This window comes from Balaenoptera borealis, assembly GCF_965194805.1.
Source record: "Balaenoptera borealis genome assembly, chromosome: 8".
In the NCBI taxonomy this organism is placed as follows: domain Eukaryota; kingdom Metazoa; phylum Chordata; class Mammalia; order Artiodactyla; family Balaenopteridae; genus Balaenoptera; species Balaenoptera borealis.
The window spans coordinates 47776308-47795604 of NC_138865.1; the positions used below are offsets into that span (position 1 = coordinate 47776308).

Genomic DNA, 19297 nt, shown 5'->3' on the forward strand with positions numbered 1-19297 from the left:
CTGCAGCAAAAAGTATGAACAGTCACACTAGGTAAGGTAATTAAATAGCCTCATGTCAGTTCAGGTCAGGTTAGGTTTTGCTGTAAAGAGCTTTTTTAGATTTGGGGATTCCAGATAAAGGGATATTATGGAAACTATTCCATTTTGGGAATCTTTCAACATCTTTAAGTTAGCAAATAGCGTCTTCCTTCTCCATGATCTCACAAACTGACAGAGTAATTTCAAGTAGATAAATAAAACATAGCTAATTCAAAGTCACCATACACCGTCAGAGTTAGAATCCGCCACTTCAAAAAACCAAAGATGCTCTACAAATTTTGACTTGACTTTATCCTAGGCTCTTTAAGCTCAATTATGTATATTTGTTTCTAATCCCTGCCTGCACTATCCAAATGGCAGCCACTAGCCACATATGACTTTTGAGCACTGGAATGTGTCCAGTCCAAATTGAGATGGGCTGTAACTGTAAAATCTCATTGATCATTTTATATTGACTAAATGTTGAAATGATAATATTTTGAATACACTGGGTTAAATAAAATATATTATTAAAATTCACCTGTCTCTTTTTACTTTTTTAATGTGGCTACTAGGAAATTCAAAATATATATGTGGCTGGCATTACATTTCTTTTGGACAATGCTGCTCTAGTCTCATGTTAGTCATAATGGCTGAAACTATAATTAAAACATTACCACCTCTAGGATACCTCTCCTAACTACCCAAGACCACAGTGGATACGAGCCCTGTGCACGTACATTGCTCCTTATCCTTCTATCATAACACTGTTTCATTACACTTCAGTTGTTTGTTTGTCATTCCACCAGATTGCAAGTTTCTTGAGGAAACAGAGTGGATTTTTTTTTTTAATCCCTGTATACCCAAATTACAGCAAAGGCATAAAGCAAATACTCAATAAATGTTAAATGAGTGAGAATATGCCAGTGAATTACTATTAAGTTGATATGAAAAGTCACACAAAATTCTGAGCCTATGAATGACTGCAGCAATAGGCAATCATAAATTATATCCTCAGTCTTTCAAAAAAAATCAAAGAGAATAACATTAGATTTTAAAAGTTCCAGTTTGTTACAGAAAAAAAGGATATTAAAATCTAGATTGTTTCCTCACCTGAAGTCAGATTCCTAGCCGTACTTTGTGATTTCTGCATTTCAGAGGATTTAAAATTGAGATCATCCTGCATCATCTTCAGCTCTTGATTGGTGATAGAGGATATCTGTTTCATACGATTTATATTCTGTATTTGCAGAGACATAAAAGTGGAAAAAATTCCACTGATTTAACTTTCCAATAAAACTCTTGAAAATGCTGCCAAAGGACTGGATGTTTTGAAAGGGTATTCTTTTTTGAAATACATCATTCATTATATATATATTTTATAAAAGAATACAGTGAGATTCAAAGTCAGGTTTTCTCAATAAGGAGAGGTTAAATTAAAATTCAGAATTGTTTCTTTTACATTTGCTTTATTTTACTGCAGAAAAAATTCAACTATTCTATTTTAGGAACTGACTGGATTTTTAAAACACTTAGAATATTGAAAAGAGACCATGCATTTTTCCTCCTATGGTACCACACAATAGTAGCTGCTCAATAAACATTTTTTTAAAAAATTAATTAATTAATTAATTTATTTATTTATTTTTGGTTGTGTCGGGTCTTCATTTCTGTGCGAGGGCTTTCTCTAGTTGCAGCGAGCAGGGGCCACTCTTCATCGCGGTGCGCGGGCCTCTCACTATCACGGCCTCTTTTGTTGCGGAGCACAGGCTCCAGATGCGCAGGTTCAGTAGCTGTGGCTCACGGACCTAGTTGCTCCGTGGCATGTGGCATCTTCCCAGACCAGGGCTCGAACCTGGGTCCCCTGCATTGGCAGGCAGATTCTCAACCACTGCGCCACCAGGGAAGCCCTCAATAAACATTTTTTGAGGAAGCAAGATACTCATTAGGTATCCTGTACTCTTACATAATAGTGAACCACTGCAGTTTTTGAGTTGTATTTAGAAATGTAATCACAGTAAAAATAATGAAGACACTAAGACAGGCACATGGTACTTACTCGACTACAGTGCTCCAAGAGTGCAACAATGTTGGCTTCTATCTGTGCCTTCCTTTCCAGTTCCTGGTTCTTAGTTTCCTCAAAAGTCTCAATAAAGGCTGCCAATTGAAAAATATGATGAGATGCTACTGCTGATATAGCTAAATACTACATAAGCTCTGATTTGTAGGTCTGAAAAGTACTTTTTAGAAATTCAAGGCAAATTTTAAACTATCACTGTTTAATTTTTTATTAACCCAAGGGTAATTAAATTACTCAATAAGAACATTTCTACATACTTTCAGACTTTTAAAGTTTGTTATGACCTTAATACAAATAAACTAAAAATTTATAAATTCAGGCTCAGAAGTAACAGTTGATAAAATGGAGATGAGAATAAATCCTATGTTTTTACGCTAGGATCTCATTGATACATCTACAATTAACATCTAGAAATAGCCACTAAGTTTACTTTGGAAAATATTATTAACTACATTTTTAACCTGAAAATTGAGTATTTTATAATGCCAAATTAGTCTCAACTAAGTAAGTTTAGTAATTTATTGTTACAAATAAATATTCTAAGAAATCCTCCTTTTTCTTCTCTAACATAGAATAAGTACATAATTTGCTCTTATTTACATTCTTAAAATATTTCTATGGATCTTCCAAAAATTAACTTAAAATAATTTTACTATTAGCATGAAACAACAAATTAATTTTGAGATAATTTTTGGTACTTGCTGAGATTTTAAAGAAATCTTGGGACATCGTTAAGCCAGAGTTGGTAATTACTGCTTTATAACATGTTTCTATGAAGGTAACAATTGACCTCAGACCTATAAAAATGTCAGATTTTAGAAAAATTTAATTTAAAAAGGAAACCAGTAATCGTTAATATAGTCAATTTTGATAAACTTATGAATGTACAACATAAGTTTAAGTGAAGATCTATTTACAAAGTCAAATTCAGATTTTTTAAAAAAGTGAATGAGAAGCTACAATAGAAGGCTACTAAAGCTTCAGTTAGTGATAGAACCAAGAAACAAAATCAGAGGTGAGGGCTAATAAATAATGAGATAAGTACTATGAAAAGCTTAAAAAAAGGTGAAAGATATTAAAGGTGAAGCATGTAAAAGAGAACATTCAACAATCAATGAGTGGTCTATAGACTCTCTATACAGACTATAAATGTGCGTATTAGCTTTAGAATCTATCCCTAACATACAGTCATACACATACATACACATGTACAAAATCTTTCTAGAATTCTCTACCCATCTAAACTATGCTAGATATTTAGTAATACTTCAAGGCAAATGCTTTGAATGTCCACACTTCTGCACTTCTATTATTAGTCATTATATCTTCTCAAAATGAGATCTCTGATTCAGTATAAATGAACAACTGTCTGAGAATATATTTTCACATCTATAAGATTATCACTTACTATCCATATTTTCCTCCCTTTTTTTTAGCTCCTTGTACTTCTGATTCATTTCACCTATAAGAGATAAAAAATTTAACATTAGTTTCAAGAACTCAAGATATAGTACTCTAAATTAGAAATATCTCTTAGGTTCTCTATATGCCATTAGTCATTAAATATTCAGTATTTTCAATTAGGTGAAATTCATTTACATTGACTTACAGGGTCTTTCAAAACAGCTATATATATATATATATATATGTATGTTTGACTATTTGGAAAGAACAATCCCCTGACTGGAAAGGACTGAAAGACTCTCCAATGGTTCTCTATTTCACTTCCAACTTGGAGCTATTCAACCTACGCATGAACACACTGGTGACGGGAAACATAAGCTCCCATGAAATTTCATTTTTCTCTGAATAGCTCATAACAGCAAACAAGATAGCAGGGTTACTTCCCTCACAGAGCTTAAAGTCTAGAGATTTAACAATTAAAATGTACTAAGTGCTATCACATGAAAGTAAAGGGTGCTATAGCAGCACACAGCAAGGACAATTAATCTAGTTCAGGGATTCAGGAAATTTTCCTCTAAAGAAGTAATATTTAAGCTGCATTATAAAGAATGGATGAATAGGAGTTACTTGGTCAAAATATAGAAGGAGTTGAAAGTCAAAGCATTATAAGTACAGAAATATGAAAGTGAGGATGAATATGGTAGCACAAAAAACCGAAAGAGTTCAGAGGCAGAGAATGTGAAGTGAAAAAGTGGCACAAAGATGAGGCAGGTTATGAGAGACCTTATAAGACACATGTTATAAAAGTTTGGATTCTCTCCTAAGGGCAAAGATTACTGAAGGATTTTAAGCAGAGGAATAAAATTATCAACTTGCATTTCTGATCTGGAGAATAAAAGAGAAGTAAGAGTGGAGGCAATAAGACCAGTTAGGAGGTTGTCAAAGTAATCCAAATGAAAGATGAAGACTGCCTGGTGGCAATTAGGATGTAAGGGAGAGGATTTTCATTTGAGACGTTTAAGAGCCAGAGTGAGGTGAGGATTTTGGTGTGGGTCAGAGAGGGAGAAGTCAAGTATGACTCCCAGGTTTCTGGCTTGGGCAATCGAGGACATTGTGGTACTGAAAAATAAATAAATAAAAAGCAAATTGAGGAAGAAACTGCTTGCAGCAGTTTTAGACATGTTGCATTTAATATATGTGAAAGATATGATTAAAAGGGCAAAAATCCATGGCCCGTACAGATGGATGAAATCGGACACTTTAGCTGCATAAAGGGACCATTAGTAGAGGTGGATCATGATTATTTTAGAAAAACAGGATTTTCAGTGTAACAGAAATTGAGATTTGGAGGCCCAGGGCTATCTTCCTGAACTAGTGAGATGGCTGCAGTCCTGTGCTCCCCGGGCCCCAGGTAGAGAAAGCAGAATAAATTTGTGCTTGCTCCAATCTGTACAGTTGCTTCATTAAAGTCAGTTAGAGCTTAGCATTCTGGAGAAACGAAGGAAGCTTACTAAGACAATGCCCAGCAAAGATGGAGAGAATAAGAGATTCCTAAGGGTGTTCCTGGTAAGAAGCTGGCATTTAGAAGGACTTTAGGAAGAAGAGTTCTAAGAAAATGCGGGAGCCAATAGTTAAGAGTCCAGAGGCTAAAACCCATTGGTCAGCCTGTGTTCTATATATCCTCCTATAAGCTCTACGGTTTTGCCAAGTACCGGCTAGAGCAGCAATAACATTAGGGAGTGTAGGCAGATAGTCAGAATAGAGCCCCTAATTACATGGAGGCTATGGACTTCCAATCGTATACTTGCTTGGGTGGGAAGTGAGTTACGAGTACACAAAGGTGATGGCAAAGTCAGAGACCCAGGTCAGCAGACAGCTTTTCTGCTTTCTGGTCTGAAAACATTTTTCCCAAATTCACTGAGGACAATCCTTATACAGAGAAAACCTTGTCAAGGCCCCCACCACCAGTACTCGTAGTAAAAAGCTGAAAGCTACTGTATAAGGATAGTAAATACCCAGAGGTCATGAATTCCCAGCCAGTGAACACTCAGAATGAATGGGAAACATTTGGTTCACTCTAAGACTTTGGATGCATTAACAACTTTACTGATCAGTTCAGATGATCAACAATGGTCTCAGAGCATACTGACGCAGCATGATTAGTTGTAAGGGGAAGGGGAGAGATGTTTTTGTTTTACTAATAACGAAGTTTGTATATGATTAAGTTTTTTTGAAAAGTACACTATAGATAGATTAAGATTAGCCCTATAATGATGTTACCATTCAGTAATTTATGGCAATAGTTTTTGGGTGGGAAACAAAGAGAAAGAATATGAGCTTGCAGCATACATGATCTGGAATATCCTCATAGGAGGCTGATATGCTCGTAAATATTATATAACATATGTGAAGTAGCAGAAAAGCTAGTATCTGCTGAATCTGCCATGGCCTAGGTTTCTAAAAAAGTCCTAGTTCCTTGTGTGGCTGTCTGAGAAGTTGTCCTCCTGGGAGACTGGTCAGGCATTAAGGGATTAAGAAGAAGGCCTGCATCTTAGGCTTTATAGGCATTTAACTACCATCTTATCTTTCTTCTTCTAAACTTAAGAGAATTTCCTACACATGCTGTTTCCAGCTCCTCATCTTGCTATTAGACCTTACGACACTGCAATGAGGCTTCTCCTCCTGACATTCCAATGAAATTGTTCACAGTAAGATTATATGACTCCTTAATTATTAAATCCAAGGGGCAGTTTCAAGTTATGTTACTCTGTAATATTTGACACTATTGATACATCCTTTCTTCTTCCAATTTTTTTTCCGCTTATGTTTTTTGTTGCTTGGGGGTTGGGCTTTTCTGGTTTTTCTTACTCTCAGATCATTCCTTCTTTGTCTTCTCTTCATAACTTTCCCTTTCTTCATTTAAATTCTGGATTCTGCTCTTCGTTGACTTCTAATGCTACATTATATCCAAGGAAATCCCTCTCATTCTTGTGGTTTAAAAACTCTTAAATTTGACCTTTTTCCTAATTTTCAGATTGTTTTATCCAATTGTTTACTACATATATTCATGTGGGCACGTTTCATGACATCCTAATACACAGCATATCCATAATTAAATGCATCAGTCTTCCCCCTCAAAGTCTGTACCCCTCTGTATTGCCTATTATGTTTGAAAGCCCTTCACCATACATTTATCATCCAAGTCAGAAACCTGGGAGATTCCTCCCTCCTTCTCCTCTCAAATCCATGCTCCAAGTTGCCATCAGATTGAGCTGGAAGACATATCTGGTCAATGTCTCCCAGCTATACAGCTGGCCAGCTGGATTAGTTAGGACAGAGCTCCCATATATCTTAGCAAATTCCGAAGCTTCATAAAACCTCCTCCCATATCACTGTTGCTAAAAAGAGAAGAGATCAGGGCCCTAGTGAACTCCTCTATTTTGTGATTTCTCAGTTAGTGGATTAATATCTGAGCTTCTCAAGAGAGGCAATGTACAGATGTGGGCAGTCCTAAAGTAGGGTAAAAAATAGGGCTTGTTACCAAATCTATCCTTAGATTTAATATTATAGGAGAGGACAAGATCATAGCCTGGGGAAGCTAATCAGCTATCACACTGGAGGTGCAAAGCAGGCCAGAAAAAGGGTCTAATCATTGTAGAAAGATCAACAATGAAGAGACCAAAGGAGAAGGAAAAGGACATGTTCATAAAATGAGGGTTATTTTAGAGCTATCCTCAAACTCTGAGTATTTGCTGTGATCATAGTTCTACATAATTTATTTCTTCCAAATTTAGTGAGTACCTATTATGTGCCAGATACTATAATAGGTGTTGGGGATATCAAAATGAACAAGACAGTTGCCACTCTATCCTAGAAGGGTGTACAATCTGTTAGGTGAACAAAAGCAAAAAGTTACAATGCAACATAAGTACTGTAACTAAGCTATATATGAAGTACTACGATAACTAGATGGGTGAAAAGAGTTCAGGAGGCTTTTACATAGAAAGTATCATATCAGCAAGGCACTTTAACAGGTAACGGAGGAATTACAGAGATGAATAAGATATTTTCCTTCAAGAAATTTATGCTCTAGTAAGACAAGAACCCAAAAATTTCCACTATAAATTCAGGCCTCTTTCCCCTTATAAGGGGGAAAGAAGAAATGAGTACGGACTGTTACAAAAGACTTGGGCTATTGCAGAAAGGACACTATTGCTTTTTGATACTCTCAGCTATAGCCAGCCAGTGGAGTAAGGGAACTAGGTTCTTCTTCCAGCACTAAAGGGCTGAGTACCACCATAACCACCTTTCTCCTCACTTGTCAGTAAGGTCATCTGACTCTTTTACCTCTCTATCATAAAATGTTCTCTTGAATCAAGGCTTACAGAGCAATCTTGGCTTTTATACTCTGAGAAGCAGTTCTGACCCTGGAGAAGGGTCTGATCACCATTTTCCAGAACAGGTAGCTACCTCAATCTTCTCTCATGATCAGTGTACAACAAGGAACATGCTAGTGACTCCCCTGGCTGCAAGGCCCCCAAGTCAGCAGACCTACTGATTTTAGAGGTGAAAAAGTAGCAGATAGCAAATAAAATTAGAGAGGAGGGGCAAAAATAAACACCGAGGTACTTTTGCTGGAAGGTAGGATTCTTTCCTTTCTAGCACTTGGGGTCCTTCTGAGGCAAGCTAAATATCCCGGTACCTTCGAGCGTTCAGTACCTTCAAGTGTTCCTTATGTGGCATAGTTTCAGTCTTGTTATCATTCTGTTCATTCTACTCTTACTCCAGTTCTTCTTCATTCCTTTTAAAGTATGATGCCAAGAAACAGGATTCCAAGCAGAGTATCACTTCTCATAGTCCACATATTCATCTTTTGTTAATGCAATCTAGGATTCCAGCTGTTCTGGAGGCTCTATCACATGAATTCACACTGAGCAGTTATCTAAACCCCCTCTAACATTTTCACATATTTTAGTAAGCTACAGCACTTTCTCCTCCCCCACTCCTGCTTCAATTTTAATTAGTTTTGGAGTCCTATTAAACTTCATCTTTTTACATTCAGTCTCTCTCTCACCTACTTTTCGCACATCACTATAGCAGTAAGTGATAAACTAATATATCAAATAATGCTAAACTGGTACGCTAAAATGAGTACATCTAAGTTTAATGTTTTAAACTAACTTTTAGCTTCAAGCTTCACCCAATTTATCAATTATACATTCAACAAAATGTTTTAAATTTTGGCAGGAAAGTTTCTTTACAGCTATGCAGACAAGGTCTGATTATTCTATCTACTAGAGACATTTAAAATATATACAATAAAAATTCTCTAAATATGTAAAAGTTAAATTATTGCCTAAAGCCTCACCATTTCTGAAGAAAATAAAAAGGACTATGAAGAAGTTTGTTTCAACAGAGTAATGTCCATAAAATCAGATGGTATAATGAGTAATACTTGGCATGTATACTAAACACAATGTAAGTTCTTAATTATTTCCTAAAGCAGTGGTTATCAAACTTTAGCATGCGTTGGAATCATCAGGAGGGTTTGTTGAAACACAATCTGCTAAGCCCTATTCCCAAGGTTTCATGTTTAGTAGGTCTGGGGTAGAGTCCAAGAAGTTTTATTTCTAACAAGTTTCAGATGGTGCTGAAGTGCCTGGTCTGAAGATAATACCACCATACTAATGAATAGTTTAACCAATCCCCAAATTGAACAATAAGCAATGATTCATTCTTCTTCATTGTATGTATATTGAGAAACTACAAAACAGCAATGTAAAGATGCCATTTGAAACTCAGATACCAGATGATAAACTGAATATATTATCTTGTACATCCTGGGGAAAATACTTTCCAAATATGTTTTGGGAAAATCTCCAGGAAAGTTATTGAAGTTTCAGTTTATAAATTAATAGCATTACATATGGTCACCTTATCTTTGATAAAGGAGGCAAGAATATACAATGGAGAAAAGAAAGCCTCTTCAATAAGTGGTGCTGGGAAAACTGGACAGCTACATGTAAAAGAATGAAATTAGAACACTCCCTAACACCATACACAAAAATAAACTCAAAATGAATTAAGTACCTAAATGTAAGGCCAGACACCATCAAACTCTTAGAGGAAAACATAGGCAGAACACTCTATGATATAAATCACAGCAAGATCCTTTTTGACTCACCTCCTAGAGAAATGGAAATAAAAACAAAAATAAACAAATGGGACCTAATGAAACTTAAAAGCTTTTGCACAGCAAAGGAAACCATAAAGACGAAAAGACAACCCTCAGAATGGGAGAAAATATTTGCAAATGAAGCAAGGGACAAAGGATTAATCTCCAAAACTTACAAGCAGCTCAGGCAGCTCAATATCAAAACAACAAAAAACCCAATCCAGAAATGGGCAGAAGACCTAAATAGACATTTCTCCAAAGAAGATATACAGATTGCCAACAAACACATGAAAGATTGCTCAACATCATTCATCATTAGAGAAATGCAAATCAAAACTACAATGAGATATCATCTCACACTGGTCAGAATGGCCATCATCAAAAAATCTACAAACAATAAATGCTGGAGAGGGTGTGGAGAAAAGGGCACCCTCTTGCACTGTTGGTGGGAATGTAAATTGATACAGCCACTATGGAGAACAGTATGGAGGTTCCTTAAAAAACTAAAAATAGAAATACCATACGACCCAGCAATCCCACTACTGGACATATACCCTGAGAAAACCATAATTCAAAAAGAGTCAGGTACACAATGTTCACTGCAGCTCTATTTACAATAGCCAGGACATGGAAGCAACCTAACTGTCCATCAACGGATGAATGGATAAAGAAGATGTGGCACATATATACAATGGAATATTACTCAGCCATAAAAAGCAACGAACCTGAGTTATTTGTAGTGAGGTGGATGGACCTAGAGACTGTCATACAGAGTGGAGTAAGTCAGAAAGAGAAAAACAAATACCGTATGCTAACACATAGATATGGAATAAAAAAAAAAATGGTCATGAAGAACCTAGGGGCAAGACGGGAATAAAGACGCAGACCTACTAGAGAATGGACTTGAGGACACAGGGAGGGGGAAGGGTAAGCTGGGACAAAGTGAGAGAGTGGTAGTGTATTTATGGACATATATACCCTACCCAATGTAAAATAGATAGCTAGTGGGAAGCAGTTGCATAGCACAGGGAGGTCAGCTCGGTGCTTTGTGACCAGCTAGAAGGGTGGGATACGGAGGGTGGGAGGGAGGGAGACACAAGAGGGAAGAGATATGGGGATAAATGTATATGTATAACTGATTCACTTTGTTATAAAGCAGAAACTAACACACCATTGTAAAGCAATTATACTCCAATAAAAATGTTAAAAAAAAAAAAAGGAGATTTCTAATCAGAAACAATGTAAGTGAGAAGACAGTGGAACAACATCTTTAAAGTACTGAAAGATAAAATCTGTCAACCTTGACTATACCCAGCAAAAATATCCTTTGAAAATGAAGGCAAATAGGCATTTTCAGACCTACAAAAGCTGAAAGCATTCATCACCAGAAGACCATAACTACAAGAAATGTTTAACGTCCTTCAAGCAGAAAGAGAAAGATCCCAGATGGAAATCTGGATCTACACTAAGGACTGAAGAACAGCAGAAATGGTAACTACATGGGTAAATAGTAAGATTTTGCTCCTTATTAGTAATCTTTTAAAAATATAATTGACTGTCAAAAATAATAGCTATGTAGTTATTACCTTATAAAATATGTAAAAGGAAAATGTGTGATGACAATACCACAAAGATCAGGAAGGGAGAAGTAGAAGTATGCCATTGTCAAGGTTCTTATACTATACATAATGAGGTATAATATAACATGAAGGTAGACTGTGATACGTTAAAGATATACGCAATATCCTAAAGCAACCACTAAAATAACAAAACAAAGAATTATAACTGAAAGACCAATAAAGAAGATAAAATAGAATCATTAAAAATAATTAATCCAAGTCAGGCAAAGAAGAATGAATAAATAAATTGTGGTTTATCTTCACAGTGGAATACTACTCAGCAATGAACAGGAGCAAACTGGTGACACATGCAATTATATGGATAAATCTTAAAATAATTATGCTGAGTGAAGGACCAGAGAAAAATGTGTACATAGTTATGATTCTGTTTATATAAAATTCTAGAAAATGTAAATTAATCAACAGTGACAGAAACCAGATCATCGGTTACTTGGGGAGGCAGGTAGGAGTGGGAGGGAGAGGCTGCAAAAGCATATTAGGAGATTTTGGGGACCGTTGGGTATGTTTACTCTCTTGATTGTGGTGATGGTTTCACAGGTGGATGCATATGTCAAAACTTATCAAATTATGTACTTTAAATATGTGCACTTTATTGTATGTCAATTAAACCTTTGTAAAGCTGTTTAAAAAAAACTAAAAATAAATAAATAAATAAATAGCATTAATAATAACAGCCAATCACTAACATTTATGTGCAATTTTTAAATTGCATGCTATTCTGAGTCATACACACACACACACACACACATGCTCCATTCATCTAGTCCTCACAGTAACCCTAAAAGGAAGGTAGGTACTGTTATTATCCCCACGTTAAAGATGAGGAAACTAAGGTACAGAAAGGTCAAGTAGCACGTCTGAGATCAGCCAGTAAAACAGCACAGCCCAGATTTGAATCCTGGCATTCGGGTTGCAGAACCCGTGCTCTAAAACAAAACTATTCTGTCTTTATAAATTCTATTTTACCTGACATAATCAGAGAATAAAAGCTTCTAAGCTGGGCCTTGGAACTATGAGTAGGAAGAAGTATCCTACAGACAAACCAAAGAAAAGGGTTGTATTTTATGTTTTTACTACTCTTGAAAGCAGCATATAAATTATAGAGTAAATTGCAATGAATGCATTTGAAGTTTAGGACAGTAATCCAATGATCCTGTAGCATTTTATGCATACTTCTATTATGATACATATTTATCACACTGTAGCTGTTAGATATTTAGATGTCTGTGATATGCTGTATTAATAACCACATGATATTCTGTGGTTTTATCAATGCCATTTTATCAAAGATTTTATCAATCTTTGGGAAGATACTGTACTCTAAAATTGAAGGAATAATTTGTAGTGAGCAATAATGCCCAAAAATCCTTCTTGGTGAGAAATGTGACTGTACTTTGTTAACTGTGTTCCTTAAGCCTTGTCTGAGCATGCAGATATCCAGAAAATTAGCTCCACCTCGTGGATCATGGTAGTACTACAAATTCAGGCCTTTGAGAACAGTGAACCGTCAGAGAAGTAACTAGCACTGGTGAGGAAGCACTTTCACATACTGCTGCTGGATGTATAAACTGGTACAACCATTTCTGGAAAGAAATTTTCAGAAATAATCAGAATTGTATACATAAGTAACTTTCTATTCAAAATTTTACTTCTAGAAATTTAGCCTATAGAAATATACAAATTAACAAACATGTATGTATCAAGGTTATTTACTGCAGCATTGTTCTTGGTAGTGAAAAACTGAAACAACCTAATGTCAATGTGGATACAGCTAATACTATTTAACAAGAATATCAACATGACTATAGCTAATAGTTTTCGTAAGTACTTAAATATATGCCAGGGACCATTCTTAGTCTGGCTTTAAAGCCCTGACATTGGCTACTATGCTATACTTCTTAGAATGAAGTATATACATCCTCATATGGAAGAATGTTCATTATATACAGTTAAAAGAGAAGACTCAGCTCAGAAGAACTGTATCACTCAATTAAATATATATACATTAAATATATATATATATATGCCATGTATAGAAAAAAGTCTAAAAGGCTATACATATCAAACTGTAAACAATGATTACCTCTGAAGAATGGGATGAGTATGAGGAGAAAGGAGATGATTTTTACTTTATACACTTTTGTATTGCTTGAATTTTCCACATTAAGCACACACCAGATTTGTATATAAAAAGTACACAATTAAAAAAATAAGTTAATTGGAGTCTTTAAAATAACTTTAACTACTTTAAGGAAAATTTTTAAAAAGTAGGAAGGGGTAACCTCTTAGATGCTGACTGATAATTTGCACAGTTAATGACAATACACGAGAATGGTCATTTGAGGCAACACACACACACACCCACACCCACCCATAAAATGAAGTATATTCAAGGTGATTAAAACTCTTCAGAAATTCTGGGTATCTTAACAATATAAACCAAAATTCCCTTAAGAATGTTTTATCCATGGCTTAAACACAGTCACTTTTCTAACAGAGCATCCCTGGCTCTTCCTTGAAAGATAACAAAAATTTACAAGTTTGAATTTTTCCAGGGCTTACAACCTAACTTGGGGTGAAAAACAATATGGTATTTAATATTGTCAAGTGGAAAAATTCTCAATTTATAGCTTCCTAACTGGTGGCAGCTCTGGCAATACCGGCAGGGCACCTGGTCTGTGTACAGAAAATCTAATAGTGTGTTGGGTTTTGGGTCAGTCTGACTGAAAGGGGTTATGTTGCATTTTTGACTGTCCAAAGCTTCCAAGCAATTATACTAGTTTTCCATTGAAATTTACCATCAAAGTACAAAAGTCAGTTTGTGAGATCAGAGAAAAGATAGAACAATGACGATAACAGAGCCTGAAGAATATACAGTGGACAAAAGACAGCCTCTTAAATAAGTGGTGCTGGGAAAACTGGACAGCTACATGTAAAAGAATGAAATTAGAACACTCCCTAACACCATACACAAAAATAAACTCAAAATGGATTAAAGACCTAAACGTAAGGCCAGACACTATCAAACTCTTAGAGGAAAACATAGGCAGAACACTCTATGACATAAATCACAGCAAGATTCTTTTTGACCCACCTCCTAGAGAAATGGAAATAAAAACAAAAATAAACAAATGGGACCTAATGAAACTTAAAAGCTTTTGCACAGCAAAGGAAACCATAAAGACGAAAAGACAACCCTCAGAATGGGAGAAAATATTTGCAAATGAAGCAAGGGACAAAGGATTAATCTCCAAAACTTACAAGCAGCTCAGGCAGCTCAATATCAAAACAACAAAAAACCCAATCCAGAAATGGGCAGAAGACCTAAATAGACATTTCTCCAAAGAAGATATACAGATTGCCAACAAACACATGAAAGATTGCTCAACATCATTCATCATTAGAGAAATGCAAATCAAAACTACAATGAGATATCATCTCACACTGGTCAGAATGGCCATCATCAAAAAATCTACAAACAATAAATGCTGGAGAGGGTGTGGAGAAAAGGGAACCCTCTTGCACTGTTGGTGGGAATGTAAATTGATACAGCCACTATGGAGAACAGTATGGAGGTTCCTTAAAAAACTAAAAATAGAAATACCATACGACCCAGCAATCCCACTACTGGACATATACCCTGAGAAAACCATAATTCAAAAAGAGTCATGTACCAAAATGTTCATTGCAGCTCTATTTACAATAGCCAGGACATGGAAGCAACCTAAGTGTCCGTCGACAGATGAATGGATAAAGAAGATGTGGCACATATATACAATGGAATATTACTCAGCCATAAACAGAAATGAACCTGAGTTATTTGTAGTGAGGTGGACGGACCTAGAGACTGTCATACAGAGTGAAGTAAGTCAGAAAGAGAAAAACAAATACCGTATGCTAATAACACATATATGTGGAATCTAAAAAAAAAAAAGAAAATGGTCAGAATAACCTAGGGGCAAGATGGGAATAAAGATGCAGACCTACAAGAGAATGGACTTGAGGATATGGGGAGGGGGAAGGGTAAGCTGGGACAAAGTGAGAGAGTGGCATGGACATATATACACTACCAAACGTAAAATAGATAGCTAGGGAGAAGCAGCCGCATAGCACAGGGAGATCAGCTCGGTGTTTTGTGACCACCTAGAGGGGTGGGATAGGGAGGGTGGGAGGGAGGGAGACGCAAGAGGGAAGAGATATGGGGACACATGTATATGTATAACTGATTCACTTTGTTATAAAGCAGAAACTGACACACCATTGTAAAGCAATTATACTCTAATAAAGATGTTTAAAAAAAAAAAAAGAAATTCTGGGTAAGTTTATAACTGGTAATTTTTTGACAAAGATGGTAGGTTGAACATGCACATCTAACCCTAACCTGCCCTACCCCCCAAACTCCACTAAAATTATAGTAAAAAGAATTTTTAAAGGTCAAACTCCCAGCAATGAGGAAAATAGGAGAGGAAACAATAGTAATAAAATTTTGGAAGCTGGAAGCAGATGGACAAATGGTAACTAATTTAGCAGACCTGAGAAAGTCTAAACCTATGCTGCACTGGGTAAAGCTGAGAATTAACCAAATTTCAAAAGGCTCAGGAGTTCTGCATAGACAATCACTTATTTTGTGTTCCTACACCATGAAAGGTTTTGTCGTGTCTTAAAATAGTAACACTGCTCTTTTTAGAATTTAACGGAATATAGTGAAGAGTACAGTAGAGGCCTGAGTTAAGTGGACCAATAAACACCATTTACTTTGAGGGACCTTCAATATGAAATATACAAAAATTAATTTGTGGTGAGAATAAATTTTCTTAGTCAACAATTACCTTATCAAAAACTAATTACTCAACTATATGTTAGAAGTAAATCTTTAGGTAAAAGAATAATAAAAATAATATCTTATGTTGAATGAGAATATAGGCTACTATTATCTTGTTGCCTTCACCTAGAGCTACAACGCCTTTTCCATTACTTTCCCTTTCTCATACAGAAGGAGCATTTTAAAAAGCAACAATTAAGTAAATATTTAATGGTTGGCACTTCAGCTGAGAAAGGAGAAATCAGGATGGATTCCAGGAGAAATCAGGCTTTTCTGAAAAGTAGCATGGCATCTGCCAATAGTGCTCTGCTTTAATAATGATGCAGATTGTAGCTGAATTCTGACCATATAACAACTTTCAATAGAGCTATTTCTCACTGCTTCTAGTTAGCAAAAATAGTTAACAATTCCTTTCCTGCTAAAATATAGGATAGTACACATATTTAAACCTAAATATTTTTAGAACCCATATAACAAAATTACCTGATCCAGCAATAAAGTAAAAACTACTGTAGGGGTGAAGTCTAACAAATACTTAACATAATAGGATTAAATCCCCCAGCAGTTTAAAAAAGTAAAGACATCTTATTATAATGAAAATTCTCTGTTATGAGATTATTTCACCTTTAAAAATTACTTACAAAGACTAAATAAAGATTTGAGAGCAAAGAAGCCCATCTAGAATTGGTCAAAAGTGTAAGTGTATTATGAGGATTTTTTCTGCATTATCCAGATTGTCACAGAAACTGATAATCTAGGAATAATGAAGATTTTTGTAGAATAGCCAAATAACTGTTAATTGATTTTATCTAGTTAACTTTGAGACAATGTAACTTTTAGCAAATTATAACTTTAAGGACTTAAAAAGTGCAAAAATATGATGAACTTGAAGAAGCTGTTGGATTACAGGACCACCATTAATATCTAGCAGAGAACATAACTGTACCTAAACCAGTATCAAAGGATGCCTTTAAATTTAGAATGAATTATACAAACCTTTTAAAAGTTTATTTGAAAACTGAAGGGTTGGAGCAAGTGCTAACAAAGTCAGACATGTACAAACACATTTATGGTTTAAATGTTATGTTAACCAGAACCCCTACAAGGCAAAAGGTGGCCTAGCTGGATTACACACAGGTGCCATAAATGGAAGAAACCAGGTAACATCTAAGAAATTAATAAAATGGGCCAAAAGGAATAAAGCTGGGGGCAGAGATAAGTATGGACCAGAAAGTCAAAATAACTTGATAATCCTCCACATCTTAAGGAGCAGATTATCCACAATCTTGAGTCAAGGGACTGCTGAGAATGCAGATGTAGATAAGAATCCACCTCTTTACTGGAAATCATAAATCGAAGGTAGGAATCCTCTAAAAAGTAATAAAACTGTTGCTAACTAATCAAGCTCTCTCTGTAGATAAGAGTGCATTTGTATATCTTAAGAACTAGAGGGTCCAAAGAAGTGACTAGAGCCCAACTCTCACCTTTAATTCATTCTACAAATCTTTCCCTTCTAAAATACAGGACTGGGAATTCCCTGGCTGTCCAGCTGTTAGGACTCCATGCTCTCACTGCTGAGGGCCTGGGTTCAGTCCCTGGATGGGGAACTAAAATCCCACAAGCTGCACGGTGCAGCCAAAAAAAATAATAATTATTAAAAAAATATATAAATAAAATACAGGACTGTTTAATTCATTCCACAAAGACTTATTGAATGTTTATTTTCCCAGGCAGTGTTGATGAAAGAGGTTACCAAAGTGAACAAGACACAGTCCCTGCCCTGGAGGATGTATAGCCTAAGGGAAAAGACAAACACCTAAGTAGAAAGTGGTAAAGTAAAGTGGTCAATACATTTACGCCGTGTGTTCTGATAACGGAGGGGATCACTCACTTAGCCCAGCCCAGAAATAGGTCAGGGAGAGAAGTTAGGGTTACTATGTTGGATATGAAAGGAAACCTGAGCTAGATCTTAAAAAATGAGAAGTTAGTAAAGTAAGTAACAGGGAAAAGAACATTCAAGAAAAGGGAACAAATAATAGGAGCAAAGGATTGAGCATGAAACAATCCTTTGATGTATGATAAAGAGGGTGAGGTGTGAGGTACCACTGGTAGATTATTATTATTATTATTCTTAGAATGTAAGGATAGAGATGCTGAGGGGTAGGAGAGGAGGCTGACAATGTACAGGCCAGATTATGGAGGGACTAGAATGCCATACAGAGATTCTTAAACTTTATCTTGTAGGTCATGGGGAACCACTGTTAAGTGGAGAATGATACAGAATCACATTTCACATAAGTCACTCTGGCAACACTGTGGTGTATGAATCTGAGAGGGAGCAAGATTGGACATCGGGGGACCAGTTAGTCGACTATTGAAATAGTTCAGGAAAGAAATAATGAGGTCCTGAACTAACAAGTGACCTTCTAATAAAAACCCCTGTGCTGCTGAACCAATAATCCAGGATGATCAAAGTGTAGTAGAAGAACAAAAAACTAATGCATTGATATATATGTGAACATACAATACATAATATTTATATATCACATATATTTTTATATGTACATATATATATGCTTTTTTGCTACTATTACATTACATTATAGATTGTGTCTTTCTACATTAATCAAAAAGGACAGGGAATTCCCTGGTGGTCCAGTGGTTAGGGCTCCTCAATTCCACTGCAGGAGGAACCGATTCGATCCCTGGTTGGGGAACTGAGAGCCCACAAGCTGTGGTGCGGCCAGAAAAAAAGAAAAAAAAAAAAAAGGACAAAGAATTTACGAAAACAAAAAGGAAAAGGGAAGCTACAATTCAAAGCATTCTATTTATCGTAGAACTAGCAATTAATAATAAATTGTTACCCCCAAATGAGTTATTTTACAGGAAAAATAAATAGAATTCTGCTAGAAATTTAAATTTAGAAGGAGGAATATTATTTACACTGTATCCCATAAAGCATCTGAAATCAAGAACATTATCAGATTTCTCAGAATAATTTATTAACAAAGAAAATCTATATACTAGATCTACATAAATTAAAAGCAATAAAATAATTTAATAAAGAAAACAACATGACCTTAGTAACAATTTATTGTGAACCTACCTTTCCATGTGTACCATTTACTATTCGTAAATCTTAGTGAGGTAGGACCACT

General features: G+C 35.7%; 1 protein-coding gene across 7 annotated transcripts in view; it reads right to left on the reverse strand.

The window, feature by feature from the left end:
• Positions 1–19297, reverse strand: part of IFT74 (intraflagellar transport 74) — a 78871-nt gene that overhangs the window by 14158 nt on the left and 45416 nt on the right. For 5 of the 7 annotated variants that reach the window (XM_082400550.1, XM_082400552.1, XM_082400551.1 and 2 more), the window contains exons 14-16: positions 3507–3560; positions 2078–2175; positions 1132–1258 (exon numbers count right to left, since the gene is read on the reverse strand). In XM_082400550.1, the coding sequence (XP_082256676.1) occupies positions 1132–1258; positions 2078–2175; positions 3507–3560 (279 nt within the window). The remainder of the gene's footprint in view (positions 1–1131; positions 1259–2077; positions 2176–3506; positions 3561–19297) is intronic. The other 2 variants (XR_014247043.1, XR_014247044.1) reach the window with 1 other exon arrangement.